This window comes from Zea mays, chromosome 1, assembly GCF_902167145.1.
Source record: "Zea mays cultivar B73 chromosome 1, Zm-B73-REFERENCE-NAM-5.0, whole genome shotgun sequence".
In the NCBI taxonomy this organism is placed as follows: Eukaryota; Viridiplantae; Streptophyta; class Magnoliopsida; order Poales; family Poaceae; genus Zea; species Zea mays.
Window position 1 is genome coordinate 81,647,521 of NC_050096.1, and position 17,859 is coordinate 81,665,379.

At 45.2% G+C, this 17,859-nt stretch overlaps 1 protein-coding gene across 1 annotated transcript; it reads left to right on the top strand.

The window, feature by feature from the left end:
* The first annotated feature begins 15,427 nt into the window (after positions 1–15,427).
* LOC103637216 (ethylene-responsive transcription factor ERF027) lies at positions 15,428–16,883 on the top strand. Its single transcript, XM_008659461.3, has one exon. It carries the CDS (start codon positions 15,871–15,873, stop codon positions 16,498–16,500), a length of 630 nt encoding a protein of 209 aa, XP_008657683.1. The 5' UTR covers positions 15,428–15,870; the 3' UTR covers positions 16,501–16,883.
* The last annotated feature ends 976 nt before the right edge of the window (positions 16,884–17,859 follow it).

Sequence of the window (17,859 nt, forward strand, 5' to 3'; positions counted from 1 at the left end):
ATGGAAAGGCACGAATCCGAGTATTACGGAATCATAAACAATATACTCGAGTGCCAATTTGTAGGGAACAAGGATCTGAGGGTGGTGTTTTTTGACTGTACATGGTTTGACCCGAAGCATTATAGAACCGAATTTGGAATGGCGCAGGTTAAACGCAAGCAAATACTTCAAGGGGCCGATAGATATGTCCTTGCTCATCAGGTGGAGCAGGTATATTACTCGTCATATCCATGCCCTAAGTTGAGCGCTTGGTGGGTCGTATACAAAACCTACCCCCGTGATCGGTTGTCCACTCCTGTTCCCGATGATTACAATCGTGAGGCTCAACAAGCTGACACGGTATTCCAAGAAGATGAGTTGCCATCCTCATTTGATATAGACCCTGCTCCTACATTGGATTGTTTAGTTGGAGACCTCAATGATATATCATTGCCACAGAAAAGGAAACGAAACGATAAGTAACAAGTTAAGTTTATTTCCATATGAATGTTTATTTGTTTAATGTTGGTTTATTTTGCACCGTTTGTTTATTTATTTACATTACTCAGTACTAATAAAAACTTTCAATTGCTGCAGGATGCCTAAAAAGTTTAAGCAGGTGGTGAAGGGGTTCAGGGACTCCCTTTTCCGAGGGAGTTCCTTGAGCGCTAGTAAGAAGGAGCAGCTCTACAGAAGCCTACACCCAGAGTTACAGGGCCAGCCCTTGGGGTTTCAGAGAGGCGATGTAAGAATCATTGTATTGTTGCTTTTAATTTGTGTAAGACTTTAACGCGTGAATGTGACACTTGAGTTACTTATTTGCAGGATGAGGATGAGGATGAGGATCAGGATGAGGATGAGGATGAGGATCAGGATCAGGATCAGGATCAGGATGAGGATGAGGATGAGGATCAGGATGAGGATGAGGATCAGGATGAGGATGAGGTTGAGGGTGGAGGTGAGGAGGCTGAGGCAGGAGGTGAGCAGGGAGAGGGTGGAGGTGGAGATGAGACTGAGGCTGAGGCAGGAGGTGCGGCTGCGGGTGGAGATGAGGCTGAGGCAGCTCCAGCAAGGCGTCCACGTAAGTTTAGAAGGCCCCATGCCGTACAACCTCCACCTGTTCCGAGCTCCGAGACGGGGAAGACAGTGATCTCCCCCGTCGGAGATAGGTAAGTGTTGTATCTTGTGATTTGAATCAGCAGTATTCATCAAATGTAAGCATGTTTGATGCTTGCCCGTCTTTTTGTAGGGAGTGGTTGGACTACTCTTTCACCGGCCAGGGTCGTAAAAAGCAGGTGAACTCTGTGTTGAGTTCGCTCCTGAAGTTTCACTACCCTGGACTGGTCAAGACGTCCGACGATGCAGACGCTGCGCCAGTCCTCGTCTCATGTTGGGACGATTACAAGCTGAAGGTCGATGTCACTTATGGCGATGCCCAGGGGCTTGTTCGCGCTGACTTCTGGGTACGTAATCTTGTGTGTGTTATATGGAAGCAATCATTAAAAAGTTAGATAACATTGCATTCTTTTTGTAGGCACGTTTTCGGTTGGCCGACGGGGATGACGCGAACCATGCCGAGAAGGTGTTTCAAGTAAATGCCTATCGGTTGGTGAAGGAGGCCCTGTACGAGGCAAGGATTCAGGCCACGTGCATGTATTATCAACAAATTTTAGGGCAAAAGATGAACAAGAAGACAGGGGCCTCGAGTATATACCTTCGCGAGGAAGAGTATCGTAAGGTTATATTTCAATCCTTTCCTTTGTGTTTGTTTCATTTGAATAGGTACTGATATATGTTTGTTTTTATGAAGGTGGTGGTTCCGTGGATGTCTAACCGGCCAGAGGCCTACGCAGCTTGGTGTGGGGTATGGGCTTCTGAAGCCTTCCAACAGAAGTCAAAAAGTCACAGGGACAATCGAGGCACCATGCCGAACCACACCTTCGGTGGCGACAACTTCACGCGAAAGGCGAAACGCCTGGTAAGAAAACTAACAAATATGTTGAGATGTCATATATTCTTTTATTGTACTAACTCTGTGTTGTAGGAAGCTCAATTAGGTCGCGAGCCGACTCCCATCGAGGTGTGGGAAGCTGGCCATAGGGGAAGCGACCCTTCCAACCCTTTGTGCAGCCAGACACAAAGGGAGCGTCTGGTGAGCTGTTGTCCTCAATATTCGGTTAATGCTCGCAACATACTAACTAAGGTTATATAATCGATACAGGCGGCATATGCGGAAGAGATGAAGGACCGTCACGGAGAAGACTGCGATTGGAGGACCATGCCGATCGATGCTCAAGCCGTGCATAAATCCGGTGGAGGAAAGGCACATGGACGGTGAGATGTTACATTACATGCCATTTATATAGTGACATGAGCATATGCCTTAATTAATCTTTCTTTGACAACAATTGTAGATTCTCTCTCTTTGATGGAATGATCAACACGACGGATTTTAGAGCGTCTCGGCGGTCGGCATCTGGGTCCGGAAGCTCCGGTCGTAGCTCTCGTCGGCTCACTGAGCAAGAGCTTGAGATCGTGAGGCTGCGTGAGGAGAACCGTCAGCGCGATGAGCAGTTGAGGGCTCAAACTGAGCAGTTGAGGGCTCAAAGTGAGTACTATGCCTCAGTCCACGCGCAGCAACAGCAGATGATTCAAGTAAGCCCATTGCATTATTACTGTTTATTCATTGCTTTACACATCCAATGCGTACTACTAATATGCTTGGTCAATAGTTACTAGCTCAGCAGCAGGGCATTCCGTACGTGGCCCCTCCGCCTCCGCCGCAATGGACGTTCGTCCCTATGGGCCCTCCTCCACCTCCGGTAAGCAATTCTATGTCCATTCTCTAGTTACATAGTAAAAACGACGACTTGTGCCGCACTGCACTCACATGAATATGTATTATTCTTGTATTCAACAGGGACTTGTGCCGCAGCAGCCTCAGTTTAGCACACCGCCGGCTCAGCTACCTGCCCCTGGAGCACAGGTTTGTATTCTAACTCTATAGCTATCGCCGACAGTTCAGCAGTTAATATGTACGATTTCTGACAAATTGCATTCTCGCTCCATAGGACAATCAGGAAGGAAGTGGAACGATGGATGGCTTCGTCAACTCCCTATTCACGTACCCAACTCCGGACGGAGGCAGCGGCCAAAGCTCCAACAACCCTAGCCGCCGCGGTTCGTGAATGTGCTTCCGTCGATACCTTTTCAGTAATGAACACTTCGATCTCTACCTTTTCAGTAATGGACACTTCTTTTGTGGATGAACACTTCTTATGTGGATGAACACTTCTTATGTGTATGAATGTTCTTATATATATGTTTGTGGATGGATGTGATTGATGTGTGTGGATGGATGTGATTGATGTGTGAATGTGCATGATGATATTGTGTATATTTTCTGTGCCATTGATCATAAATATGGGGTTTTTGGGGGGGGGGTGACAGTTTAACTCCCGTCGGCTTTGCAAAGCCGACGGGAGTTATCCTGGTACTGTCCAGGATAACTTCCGTCGGCTTAGCCAAGCCGACGGCAGTTGTCGCTCCCCCGTCCCGGCAATCAGGGCTGACGTGGCGGACACATAACTCCCGTCGGCTACCTAAGGCCGACGGGAGTTAATTGCCCGCCACGTCAGCCCTGGGCCGGGGAGCGATAACCGCTGTCGGCTACCTAGGGCCGACGGGAGATAATTATCTCCCGTCGGCCCCGACGGGAGGTAATGTAATCCCCGTCGGGTAGCTCCTGTCGGCCGGGTACCGACGGCATTTACTCTAAAACCGACGGGAATAGCTAAATCCCGTCGGTTTTAGAGTAAATCCCGTCGGTACCCGGCCGACGGGAATATCCTGGATTGCTGTTGTGGATGCAAAAGCGAATGCCAAGTCAGCGTGAACAGTACGGGAATACTGTTCACCTATTTATAGGCACGGGTCGCAGCCCATGCAAAATTACAACCAGGCCCTTTGCTTTTGACAATAACTCTATAGTAATTTATCTGGGTCTAGATAATCTTTTCCTTTTTAAGTCGGTTTCCTCCTTTTTGCCACCATGCCGAAGCTCCCTTGCGCACTGCTTCGGCTCTGTTCCATCCTTCGTATTGTTTCCATGCTTCTTCATACCGTGGGTTCTTGTTCGAAGATCCCTGTCCACACATTATACTCCAGAGGCATTGTTAAATCATGTTTTTGAGGACCTTCGGAAGCCGAAGGCCCCCAACAGTAGCCCCTCGCAATATTAATTTGTTAGAATGATAAATTTAGATTGCGACATGGACGAAGGCCTTAAGCCGAAAGTCCGAAAAAACACCTTCCCTTTGCTAGAATAGCAACAGTCATTGATAAGCGGGACCCTCCGGTTTTCAACGTACTAGGCGTATAAATAGGAGCTCACCACGAGTTCATTTGGCACGCTTTCTTGCCATCTGCTCTTGCTTACTCAATTTTTAGCTCTTGCGCACCAACACTTGATTGGCTTTTTTAAATTTTTAAGCTTCGTTTCTGAGAGAAGTTTATCAGTATTTTCGAAGATGTCTGAAGACAAGAAAGTCGTCGTTGAGTCGAAGCTGAGCCTTTCTGAAGAGAAGAATCTTGGTTTTCTTGAATTAATGGCAAAGACAAATACAGAGAAGATTACCAGGGAGATTTTGGAAGGCTTGTCTGAAGATACTGGTGATAGTGACAGTTATGATGTGGAAAGTGGTGGAGAAGACTCCGAAGATCGACCCTGGCGACCAAGCCATACAGTTTTTGGAAAATCAACTATTAAACAGAGTCATCTTGATAATATGAGGGGAAGATATTTTCGGGACATGTCTATTGTAAGGGCTGATGACGGAGAGAGGATTGTGCCTACTCCCGAAGAGAATGAAGTTGTGATCTTCCGAAGCTTTTTTAAGGCTGGGCTTCAGCTTCCATTAAGCAAATTTGTGGTTGAGGTTTTGAAGTTTTATCAAGTCTACCTACATCAAATTACGCCCGAAGCAATCATAAGAATGGGAATCTTTGTCTGGGCCGTGAGGAGCCAGAGCTTGGAGCCAAATGCGAAAATCTTTTGTAATTTACATGAGCTAGTATATGAGACGAAACCCTGGGGCAAAGAGCAATATCATAACAATTTTGGCTGTTATAGCTTCGGTGCCCGCTCTGGGTCAAGCTGTCTCGTGCCGACTTTTCGGAAGAGATGGCCGGGGGACTGGATGAAGGAATGGTTCTATGTGAAAAACAATTTGAAAGTATGAGAAGACATTAAAGATATCATTATGCGTCCTATTTGGCAACGCTTCGGCCTCAGGAAGCCGAAGGTGGAAATGGATGAAGCAACCGAATAATGCCAGAGGGCCTTCGGCGTAGTCTGCTCTTTCATGAGGACTAGGGACTTAGTTCAAGAGCACGTGGCCTACAGGGTATGGCCACTTGTAGAAAAGTGGGAGATGCCAAAGGAAACCATCAGCAAACCTGACGAAGGTGGACTAGTTAGGTTAAAATACACCTTCAGTTATGGAGATAAGTTCGTCGAGCCAGATGATGACTGGCTGAAATGTATTGAAGCCATAAGCGATGAACTGCTTGGATCATACTCGAAGGCAGAAGATACTGCACTATCTGCGGCCTTCGGAGGCCGGAAGAAGAAAAGACTCAACCGAGTATTTGATGTCATTGGGTTCATCTATCCTGACTACCGTTACCCAACACGGGGTCAAAAAAGGAAAGATATGGCTTCTGCGAAGGAAGTTGCTTCAGCCGCTCCTAGTAAGCCATCGCCGAAGAGGAAAAAGATGAAGGTTCTTACGCACCGGCCACGTTATATTGAACCGGCCACAGTGCCTGAGTTTGTCGGTGAGACCTCTTCGGCCACCGAAGCCAAGGGGTCGACTCCCCTGCCGAATATTGAAGAGCCGACCATAATGCCGGAGATGGAGAAAATAGAAGAACCAAGGGCTGAAGAAACAAAGACATCGGAAATTTTAAGTCCTTCAGCAAAAGTTGAGGTGCCAACACCAATGCCGAGGGCACAAAAAGACCTTACAACAACTCCCAAGAGGAAAAGAATGGTTAACGTGCTAGATGTACTGGAAACGATAAAATCTTCAAGCTCTACTTCGAAGATAGCTGCCGAAGCTCCAAAGACACAAATTGAGGCCGAAGCTGCCAAAAGTCAAGCGGAAACTGAAACTGGGCTTTCAGAGCCTACCAAGAGGGATTTCTTGGAAATTGAAAAAGAAACGAAAAAAAGATTCTGCAGAAGAAACTTTATCTGAGAAAATCGGCACACCTATTCCCGAAGCATCTTCTGAAGCTTCTGACTATATATTACGTCATGCTTCGGGTAAAAATCTGAGCGAAAAAGAAAAAAGAGAAGCTCAATTCTATGCGCAAAAAATGAAATATCCAAAAGGGGCGCTAATATTCAATGGCAGCGAAGAAGAAGACTTCTTGTATTGTCTCCGTGACAGCAAGGAGATTTATGTCTGTCGGGAGATGAGCAAAAGCTTCGAATTCCCGACATTAGAAGACGGGCTCTCGGTGTTGTCAAAGAACGAGCTGGCCGACAGCTTAGCGTACAATAGTTTAAAGGTGAAAAAATGAGATCTTTGTATTATTCCTTGAAACCAAAATTTTTCATTTGCTTAAACTTATCAACGCATCTTTTGCAGGGCCTTATACTTAGCAATGCCCTCAGGGCACAAAAAGATGCCGAAGACGAAGGGTGTGTTATAGCCTTGAGCAACCTTCGTTTCGAAGTAATTGAACTAAGGAACGAAGGTCTCGAAAAAGATAAAATATTACATTCGTTGTTGAATAAAATAAAAGAAGACGAAGCTACTTTCAAAGCTCAAGCTGAGGCTCAGAAGCGCGAAATTGAGGATCTTCGGAAACAGCTAGCCAGAGCTAAAGAAGAATGCACAGTTGAAGAAACAAAACGAGAAATTAGTGAACAATGGGCCAACCATTTAGAAAAAAATGTTGAAGAGCTTCGTGCATCCAAGAAAAGATGTTATGAAAAATCTATAGAATGTGTTAAGAAAATAAGAACCAGCTTCGCCAGCGTTTGCGCGTTCTCGAGTGAAGAAAATTTCATGAGGGGCGACCCCGAAGGCCCAATTGGATGGATCAGCCACGAAGCTGAAGCTTTTGAAGAAGTTTTGAATAGCCGCGGAGACATATGTGCCTTCTCGGGTGCTAGGGGAATTGCCACTTTTTTTGGAGAAAAAAGGTTGTGATCACGTGAAATCCTTGGCACAGACCGAAACCGATTTATCTTCTGAAGACATAAAAGACCCTTCGGCCGAGGCAAGTTTGGTTGGTGGAAAAATTTTCACCGACATCTGGGAGAATGGTGGTCGGGAGATGGCTCAAGAGATTATACGAAAAAGCGAGAAAGGTATTCATGACGCTAGAAAAGTAGCAGATGCCGCTGAGAAAAGTGCGGATCTCGAAGGGCAAATAGGTATTGACTAGTAGTTTTTGGCTCTTTGTTGTAATTTTTGATTTCGAACTTGTTTACACTTCGTAACACAGCCGCACTTTCTCCTCCCTCAGAGCCTGCCGAGCCATCGGCGGACCCCCACGTGAAGGGGGACGACGAAATTAGAAAAATGGCCGAAGCTATCATGGATAAAATTGTTGATCAACTACTAAACGAAGCTGCAGAAGTAGTTCTAAGGGGAGATTAGATGTTATTGTAAAAACATTTGGAATGTAATATTTGTTGAACAACATGTGTAATATTTTGTAACTCTGAATGTAATATATAAGCTATTTATGGTTCAATTCTTTACGATGCATGAAACTTTACATACATACCGTTTTTGAGCCTTCGGCGAAAAAACACCTTCCCTTCTTTTCATGCTTCGTAAATAATATCCGTATTTTCATAAAAACATCCAATCTTCGTAAAATCAGTAACCAATAGATCTTTTCATTTCAGAGTTTGACGAAGGTATGCTTCTTCAATAATTACTTTTTGTGCCTTGGCACTGTTTCTTCGAAACAATCTCCGAATATCAACATTGAACCCCCTTCTTGCGTCATTGATGCAATATGATGTATGATGTTATGCTATGCAAATGATGTGATGATGTGATGTTATGCAAAATGATATTTGCCGAAGATCGACGTTTATTTTTCACTGTAAGCCTCCCTTAGGAGCTTCTTCGCCTTTTACTTCAGCGGAATCAGCATTTATTTTTCGCTGTAAGACTCCCTTAGGAGCTTCTTCGCCTTTTACTTTCAGCGGAATCAGCGTTTATTTTTCGTTGTAAGCCTCCCTTAGGAGCTTCTTCGCCTTTTACTTTCAGCGGAATCAGCGTTTATTTTTCGCTGTAAGCCTCCCTTAGGAGCTTCTTCGCCTTTTACTTTCAGCGGAATCAGCGTTTATTTTTCGCTGTAAGCCTCCCTTAGGAGCTTCTTCGCCTTTTACTTTCAGCGGAATCAGCATTTATTTTTCGCTGTAAGCTCTGCATTCCCTTCGGAACGACTTTTGAGCAGAAAACTTACGCTGCGCTCCCTTAGGAACGACTTTTTGTTATTTCGAAGGTTCTCCCTGTAACCATAAGTTCTTATGCTTCGACAACTTTTTAGACTCCGTTATTCTGTGGAGAAAGTATATTTGTAATATGGCAAAGGCAAAGCTATTACAAGAAATTGAAAACGACAAAACACACTTAGGCTTTCAATAATTGTTCTTTATTAAAAAGAAAATGATACTGAATGCAAAAACTACTGCCGAGGTAGGATATTTGTTAGTAAATATGCTTCGATTCTGGCACAGTATTATTGACTGTGCGAGCTTCGGACTCTTCTCTGAAGTCTCGTTGGTGTTGAGTATGCTGACTCCCTTCTGGCTACTGGCCTCGTTGCATTGGTGGTGGAGGTGGAAGTTGTTGCCAAGATGCCTGAGATTGACTTGCCGAAGCAACAGAAGCTGCAGGGTGGTTGCCCACATACTCTGGGATATAAGGCGAGTGGTACGAAGCAGTATACATGACTTGCTTCGGCTGGGTCTGTTGGGCTGCAGCTTCTGCTATTTCCTTTTGTTTCTGGATGGTGACATGGCACATCCTGGTGGTGTGGCCCTTGTCCTCACCACAGAATAGGCAATAAATTTTCCTGGGCTGATCCCCAAATCTTCCTCCGAAGCCCCTGGCACCTCTGCCCCTTGGAGCTAAAGGCCGAGGATAGCTCTGCTGCTGTCCCGAAGCCTGAGAGGAATATTGCGGCCTCTGCTGCTGGCTTCCCCTGTCATCATTCTGAGTGGAATGAATCGATCTTACATGTCTAGGATGAATTCTCCCTCTGAAGCCCCTGGCTATTTCGGAGAACCTGTAAGCTTCCTCCCTTCTCTGTCGAAAAAATCATTGTCGGCGCGGATGTATTCATCCATCTTCTGAAGCAGTTTCTCCAGAGTCTGAGGGGGCTTCCTGGCAAAGTATTGGGCTGAAGGTCCCGGCCGAAGCCCCTTAATCATGGCCTCAATGACAATTTCATTAGGCACTATTGGCGCTTGTGCCCTCAGGCGTAAGAACCTTCGGACATACGCCTGAAGATATTCTTCGTGATCTTGGGTACACTTGAATAAGGCTTGAGCGGTGACCGGCTTCGTTTGAAACCCTTGGAAACTGGTGATCAGCATATCCTTCAGCTTCTGCCATGATGTGATTGTTCCTGGCCGAAGGGAGGAGTACCAGGTTTGTGCAACATTCTTGACAGCCATAAGGAAAGGCTTTGCCATGACTGCAGTATTGCCACCATAAGAAGATATCGTTGCTTCGTAGCTCATCAGAAACTGCTTCGGATCTGAGTGTCCGTCGTACATGGGGAGTTGAGGTGTCTTGTAGGACGGAGGCCAAGGTGTAGCCTGCAGTTCTGCTGACAGAGGAGAAGCATCATCAAAAGCAAAATTTCGATGATGGAAATCCTCATACCAGTCATCCTCGTTGAAAAAGCCCTCTTGATGAAGCTCTCTGTGCTGAGGCCTTCGGTTCTGCTCATCTTGAGCAAGATGGCGAACTTCTTCAGAGGCTTCGTCTATCTGCCTTTGCAGGTCGGCTAGCCTAGCCATCTTTTCCTTCTTCCTTTGCACCTGCTGATGGAGCATCTCCATATTTCTGATCTCTTGATCCAAGTCGTCCTCCTGAGGCGTTGGACTGGTGGCCTTCCTCTTCTGGCTTCGGGCCTCCCGAAGAGAAAGGGTCTCCTGGTTGGGATCCAGCGGCTGCAGAGCGGCAGCCCCTGTTGCTGAAGCTTTCTTTGGCGGCATGACGAAGGTCTATGCTTGCCGAAGGTGTTCGAAACTCAAAAAGTGGAAGTGAGTTCACCGGAGGTGGGCGCCAATGTTGGGGACTTGTTCTCAAATGCTAAGAGTTAAGAACAAGGTAACATAAAAAGTGTTAAATGTTAAGGTCCTTCGTCCTTCGAAGCATTATCTCCTTTCGGATATAATGAGTTCCGGACGAAGGTTATGAAGGACAGACCTTCATAAGAACAATAAATGATGAAGAGGGATTCATATGCAAGATATGAAAAATAACATAAACCCTTTAAACATTATTATTAACTTATTTTTATTTGCGTTAGTATATCAACAATAACAAATTATAAATGTACCTTCGGCTCGAGGGAAAGTAAGGGTACAAGCGTGATGCAAAAGCGAATGCCAAGTCAGCGTGAACAGTACGGGAATACTGTTCACCTATTTATAGGCACGGGTCGTAGCCCATGCAAAATTACAACCAGACCCTTTGCTTTTGACAATAACTCTATAGTAATTTATCTGGGTCTAGATAGTCTTTTCCTTTTTAAGTCAGTTTCCTCCTTTTTGCCACCATGCCGAAGCTCCCTTGCGCACTGCTTCGGCTCTGTTCCATCCTTCGTATTGTTTCCATGCTTCTTCATACCGTGGGTTCTTGTTCGAAGATCCCTGTCCACACATTATACTCCAGAGGCATTGTTAAATCGTGTTTTTGAGGACCTTCGGAAGCCGAAGGCCCCCAACAAATATGTGCACATGTAAATATACAAGAAAGTTCTTTCCAATAGGACAAGTCTAAATGTTCCGAGAGTTCCTTTTTTCCTTCTTAAAGTCAAGACACTTTATCAAAACCAAAAGGATTAGTACATATTTTTCAATACAAATAGCCAAGAAACTTTTTTTGTCTCAGTTCATTTTTTCTCTCCATTCATTTTTTGTCTTCATTATTTCTTCGACCCTACCTCCTTTTTCAGCTAGTTCCTTCTTCGTCTCTGTCAAGGAATAAAGATGCTCTTAGTCGCCAACTAGCCCTTAGCGCAGGAAATAAAAAAAAGTTCAACCAAGAGCTAGTTGGTAGTTGGACGTATTTTTTATTTTCTATCTAAGGGCTAGTTCATGATTCAAGTTCTTCTTCATTTCATGAAGATCAATGTTAGCACAATTCTCATAAAAACATATAAAACAAAAAATAGAGTTTAATGTTGAGCTAAAAATAATTGATGTATTTGTTATTAAATTATATGATGTAAGCATTATAGACAACAAACAAAATGGAAAAACTTGTATAAACATGAGTGTGTAAAGAATGCAAACTCTATAGCGATGATATATAAGAATAATGCATGATAGTTTATGATGTGCTCACTGGGGGATATGGATCCTTGTTGCATGCTATGTCTTCAAACTCAAACTCATCGGTGGTGCTCACAAATGAAAAAATATTAGGGCTTGTTCGGTTATTCCCAATACACATGGATTGGATGGGATTGGAAAAAATTGTGAAGAAGTTTGACTTGTTTGGGATTCAAACTCATCCAATCCCGCTCAATCCACATGGATTGAGAGCTAACCGAACAAACCCTTAGGGGGAAGGCCAAATTTGTAGCAGGAAACTTTAGTACGTTTGGGTGGGAACTAAACGTTTTGTGCTTGAACCCTAAACTTCTCGACAGGAATGGGAAAAATTATTTTAATACCGGTTCTTTGCTTTAGCCGGTACTAAAGGTGTCTCTATTTACAGCACCAACTTGAAGATCTTAAGCATCGCTTGGTGTTTCCAAACCAGTCTTAAAGGGTTGTACTTTAGTACCGGTATTTGCTAGATCCGGTATTATAGATATGTCTGCACATTAGTATCTGTTAGTGTATTAAACATGTACTAAAGGCTTGTTAACCATGTCGAAGATAGCACATTGATGAGACAGAGGCAAATACCCTCATTTAGCCCGCTATAGCACATTATATCCCGATATAGCCCGTTATTTGCACTTTTGAGAAGCACCCCGCTAAACCTCGTAGCCCGCTATTTAAAACCATGAGTCAAACTACATTAGACGTATATATGTTTTATGATTTCTAGTTTTGTTAGGAACTAGGCTCAAATTTCCAGACAAGTCTTTTATGGGCCATGATACGTGACTTGTATCTTGTAATGAGGAGCCCAAGACCATTCAGGACATGTCCGACGTGGGCCTGCTAGTGTACTATATCTCTCGGTAATCGAAACTTCAGTTTTGGCCGAGCCCTTTCAATTTAGGCCTAGAATGCTCTACCTTGTCTACAATAACTCTAGCCATTCAGTATTTCAGTTTAGCACTCGAGTATCGCAGTCACCCGATTTTTTTCTATATCTACGAAACCAGTTCTTTTACTCTTCTCAACTTTTAAGAACCGTTCATTTTTGCATCCATGTAATTACTGATACGACGCTATATCAGAGGAGATAAAATCAAACTATGTTAAAATTGTAAGGAGGTAAATGGAACTACCAATATTTTTGAAAAAAAGTTCAAAACTTATTTAAATATATTTTATATGGAAAGTTAATGCAATTAAAAATTATAAAACCTAATTTAGTCTTGGAAATTCATAGAAAATTTATTTTAACTCAAAATGTTATGAAATTTGTTCATTTTTTTTTCTAAAGTCATAATCTATGTTATGCTACCAAGCTTGAAAGTGTATAGATTTTATTAGACTCATTACTTTTGATCTTATTTTTAGTAGATGCTCTTGTATCTACTTCGATAATCGATATGATCATCTTAATTACATAGAAGCGATAGGTTCATTGTGCCTAGAAAAAATCTAAAGTATCCATGTTAGGCCTCCTTGGTAGCCAAGATCCCGGAAGGATCCAAACCCATTCTCTGGCCCCGAAAACCACGGGCCAAATTACCCTAGGTCAAAAAAATTCATTTGGTGGCCCACGCTCCTCAGCCCAATCCGCAGGGGAGGACGGCACTTTCGCCTTGGTCTCCGAAGGCCAGAAAGGGTTTTCTCGCCTCCACTCTTGTGAAACCGTCGTCGCCTCCTCTCCCTCACGAACCCGCTGCCGCCCATTTCTTCTCGAAGAAAGGTAGGGGCAGGAGTAGGAGCATATATATTCTTTGGTTTTATAGATGAGGCCGGGTTAGATAGTCAATGACGAATAGATTAAAGGGTTTAGGTTGAAACTACTAATATGTTTCAGAAACATTCAGCCTCTCACAGCACATAAAAATAAACAAACAGTCGAAACCAAAGCATCACAACCTTTTAGTGAATGAGGTATATAGTTTAGGTAGGTATTTTGGATACAGCTGTGTTCTCGTCGCTGCACCAGCACCACTGATAGCGTTCATTCTTTAGACTTGGTCAGCTTCACGAAGCTTGCAGAACCGGCGCGCGTGAGGGCTGCCACAAAATTGAAAGGAGCAAGCAGAAAGAAAGAAGAATCTCCCTTTTTCCGTGGTGACAATAGTATCTGGTGGATAAGATCAAAGGAAGGCAATAATAATGCAGGGCAGAACAGAAATATGCGCTCTTGGATTAAACTTTACTCCATGCTAATGCTAAGATATGGACTGCATCGCATTGTGGGCCTGTGGGCACTCGATCATCTCTCGAAAAATGTTTGGGTCCCAACGATCCACAACGATGCACACACCCCACTTGGGTGGGAACCATGGCCTAGATGGAGCCGTGCGTGTTGTCCGGCTATTCGTGAAGAGATTGTTCACCGATAAAACGTATGCACCGATATGTCTGTACTTGCAGCGAAGCTGCTGAATTTAGATATACTTCTCTCCCACGATAAGTCCTTATTCGATTGCACAGGGAGCAGAGAGGATAGAAAGAAATTAAATATCTTTCTATTTAATTTTAAATAAAAAGAATTTAATCCACTTCAAACTAAATAAGACCTAAATTAAATGGTTATGATCTTTCTCTCTCCGTGTTTTATTATAAAACATAGTATATGAAAGTAAAAGAACAAATAGACACAATATGTAGGAAGATTATTCTTTATTATTATATGAATATTGATGATTACAATATAAAACTCCCATGTATATAAGGGGAGCTAATCCTCCGCAAATTCTATAGAAGAAGAGGGTGTTTGGTTTCTAGTAACTAATTTTTAGTCCCTCCATTTTGTTCAATTTTAGTCTGTAAATTGTTAAATATGAAAACTAAAACTTTATTTTCTTAGCTAATCATCATGTAAATAATGTAAAATATCTTCTAACAACACCCCTCATTCCGATTTGCATCCCCAAAAAAACTCAAATCCTCACCCGTGTATATATAGTTTTGTTCTATATCCGACAGCTTATTTATCTACATCTCCTATTTCAAAACTCCGTTTTGTGAATAATATAAATCTATAATACAAAAACAATGTTTTACACGGCCATACACGATCTGCTAGCTTATAGCCATAACCTAAGGTTAGAGAGAGGTGGGTAAGAACCCATGTAACAAAAGGACTACGATTTCTTCTAGTTCTCCTATTATTATAGAATATAATCTATATATTTTACAACTATTGTAATCTTGTTTTTTTTTCTCATTACAGGCATTAACACGCAGAGTAGTTTGGTCACGTCACAGTGAACTCTCGGGCCTTTAAACGTGACCGTTGGGCTGCTACCGCGTTTGGATCGGAAGAGCTAGGTGAAATCGATAGACGTGCTGTCCAGCTCAAGCGGCATCAACGACGACCTCTTGGTATGGAGGGAGGGAGAGCTACTACACAGGCCTGCAGATTTTTGTGACCAATTCGATCGTACACGCAGAAATATCTGGCCATGCACGCACCGCCCGCGCGCGCGTAATCTAGTACGTACCGGTACCACTGGATATGGTGGTAGGTGACAGGAAAAAGACAAACGAATCATATCATCATCATCTACCCGCTTTACGTTAATGAAGCCCTGATTATACTGTCCTTGAATTGAAGGGGTCAAACCCCCAGCTAGCTAGCAGACATTTCACTTGTCCCTCTCTGCACCTGTCGAGTCAGCCGCGAAGCTCAGGACGACGACGAGAGGCCACCTGGACGAGTCGTACGCAGCTTACCTCGTCGCGCACTAGCCAAAAGCGGCTTTGCAAGAGCCTCAAGATCGCGCCACCCCTGCTGGTTGCCGCGAAGGCCCCCACTCCTTTTTTTTTGCGTCGTTGCGCGCCCTGGGCTGGGCGGCTCACATGTGCTTCACAGCTAATCTCTAGCTAGGCGAGCGTTGAGAGCGAGCAGGAAACGCGTCTCGTCTCGTCACGTCGTGTTCGATCGTCTGGAGAATGTTTTCACCAACTCTCCACCCGGCTACTAATCCTCGGGTTTTTAAATCCTCCCTTCCTCAGATCCTCCAATCAACATAACACTTGGCTCGTAGTCGTCGTCGTCGTTGTCGTCGTCGTCTTCTTCTTCTGGCTAGTAGGGTTTTATCATCCGGCCGCTCATCGCTGCCAACAATCTGCTGTTACTTCGATTCTGCCGTCTTTCACATGGTACTAGCTAGCGGTACGGTGGTTGTACTGTTGCTCTAGCCGCGTCCGCGCGTGTGGTTGATGCAATGTAGTGCGCGCGCATCGATCATATTCATATCCATAATTCCATATCCATATCGGGACGACGACGACGTGCTGGTCGATATATGGAGCAGAGGCAGCAGGAGCGGAGGACCGTGCCGACGACGACGACGTGCGGCGGGCGGCGCGCGAGGGCGGAGACGCGGCACCCGGTGTACCGAGGGGTGCGGCTGCGGGCGGGCAAGTGGGTGTCGGAGATCCGCGAGCTGCGCAAGCCCAGCAGGATCTGGCTCGGCACGTACCCCACGCCCGAGATGGCCGCCGCGGCCTACGACGCCGCCGCATTAGCGCTGCGGGGCGCCGGCGCGGCGCTCAACTTCCCCGACGCGGCGACGGCGCGGCCGCCGCCCGCGTCCGCGTCCGCGGAACACGTCCGGGCCGCGGCTGCGGCGGCAGCGGCCGCGGCCGCGGTGGGCTTGGGCGACAGCCGGCACTTCCACGGAAGGAGCGACCGGCGCGAGGTGCGTGGTCACAGTCACAGTAGCGGGGCCGACGAGTACGAGAGGTGCCACGGCGGCGGCGGCGCGGGCTCTATGGAGGGCGTCGTGGACGAGGACGACCTGTTCGAGATGCCGCGGCTCATGCTGAGCATGGCGGAGGGGTTGATGATGACCCCGCCCGTGCTGGGCCCTGCCCCTGCGGCGGCGGCGCTGGACGGCGACGAGGAAGGTGTCAGCCTGTGGGATCACTCCTGATGCGCTAGCTGGCGAATCACACTACTGCTTCGACTTCGAGTAGTGGCAGGGGCAGGTGGTGTAATACTGTAATGTAAGATGAGGACGCGCGCCACGTGCCGTCCCATTGGAGAGCGTACATGTGGTGGGCGATCACACACCTGATGTGGACAGAGGGATGTGTTGGTGGTAGCCGGTAGGCCAACATGTATACGCTCTGCGATGCACTTGTACGCACGTTACGTAGCATGAATCATGGAATGCATGCAGACACGACACGAATACGCACGTATAACGAGTTTCCTACGTATATACTGTAGCTATAGTTGCCGTTGTATATGGTGTTTTGAACCTCGGGCTAATCACTACCTCTACTATATATTAAACACTAGTTTTTTTAGTTCTATCGTTCTATCATCGTCGCTTTTACAAATAACCTCTTATATTATATTTTCTTGTAATCAATCATCAAGTATAAACAGAAACCATTGGAGCTTACAAGCACTTTGCTAGTTAAAGCATAATACATCATCGAGCAATTTAAGCATAACACATCATGAGCCCTTTAGGCTAGTTTTTTTTATTGTAATATGGCGATGAATAAAATATATAGCGATATAGTAGTAATATAATAGTTAACTTGAAGAAGATTTAGTTACGATTGGAAATAACCTTTTTTATCTTCATCCATAGATCCTTTACTCATATTTATTCAATCGAAATACTTAATCCAATACAAAATTATGCTTTGCGACTACGTACTCATAATCGAATTTGTATTTTAGATGCAAATTCAATTAGTCTTTGAATACTAATCGCGAGAATTACTACCGGAAACGGGAGCTTTGCCGAGTGCCCGAAGCACTCGGCAAAGCCGTAAAAACACTCGGCAAAGAAGGCTCGGCAAACAGTGCATCGGCAAAGCCTTCTTTGCCGAGTACTTTTTCTCGGGCACTCGACAAAGAGGTTTGCCAAGTGCCAGGGGGCACTCGGCAAAGAAAAGCAACTGTTACGGTGACGGGGTGACGGAGACGGCTTCTTTGCCGAGTGTCAAAGATGACACTCGGCAAAGGAGTTAACTTTGCCGAGTGCCTGCCGAGTAGCATTCGGCAAAGATTCAACCTTTGTCGAGTGCCCCTGGGACAGTCGGCAAAGAGCCCGCCAGGGAGGGTCCCTATGTCAGGTTCTTTGCCGAGTGCTCTGTGCGGCACTCGGCAAAGCGTGCCTCTTTGCCGAGTGCCAGCGACATAACACTCGGCAAAGTCCCTAAACCGGTGCCCAGGTCTTTGCTCTTTGCCGAGTGTTATGACCCTGACACTCGCCAAAGCACCTCTTTGCCGAGTGTTACACTCGGCAAAGTGACTAGTATGTATCTTTTTT

Coding starts and splice junctions, on each gene's coding strand:
- LOC103637216 (XM_008659461.3), top strand. CDS start 15,871: ATGGAGCAGAGGCAGCAGGAGCGGAGGACCGTGCCGACGACGACGACG.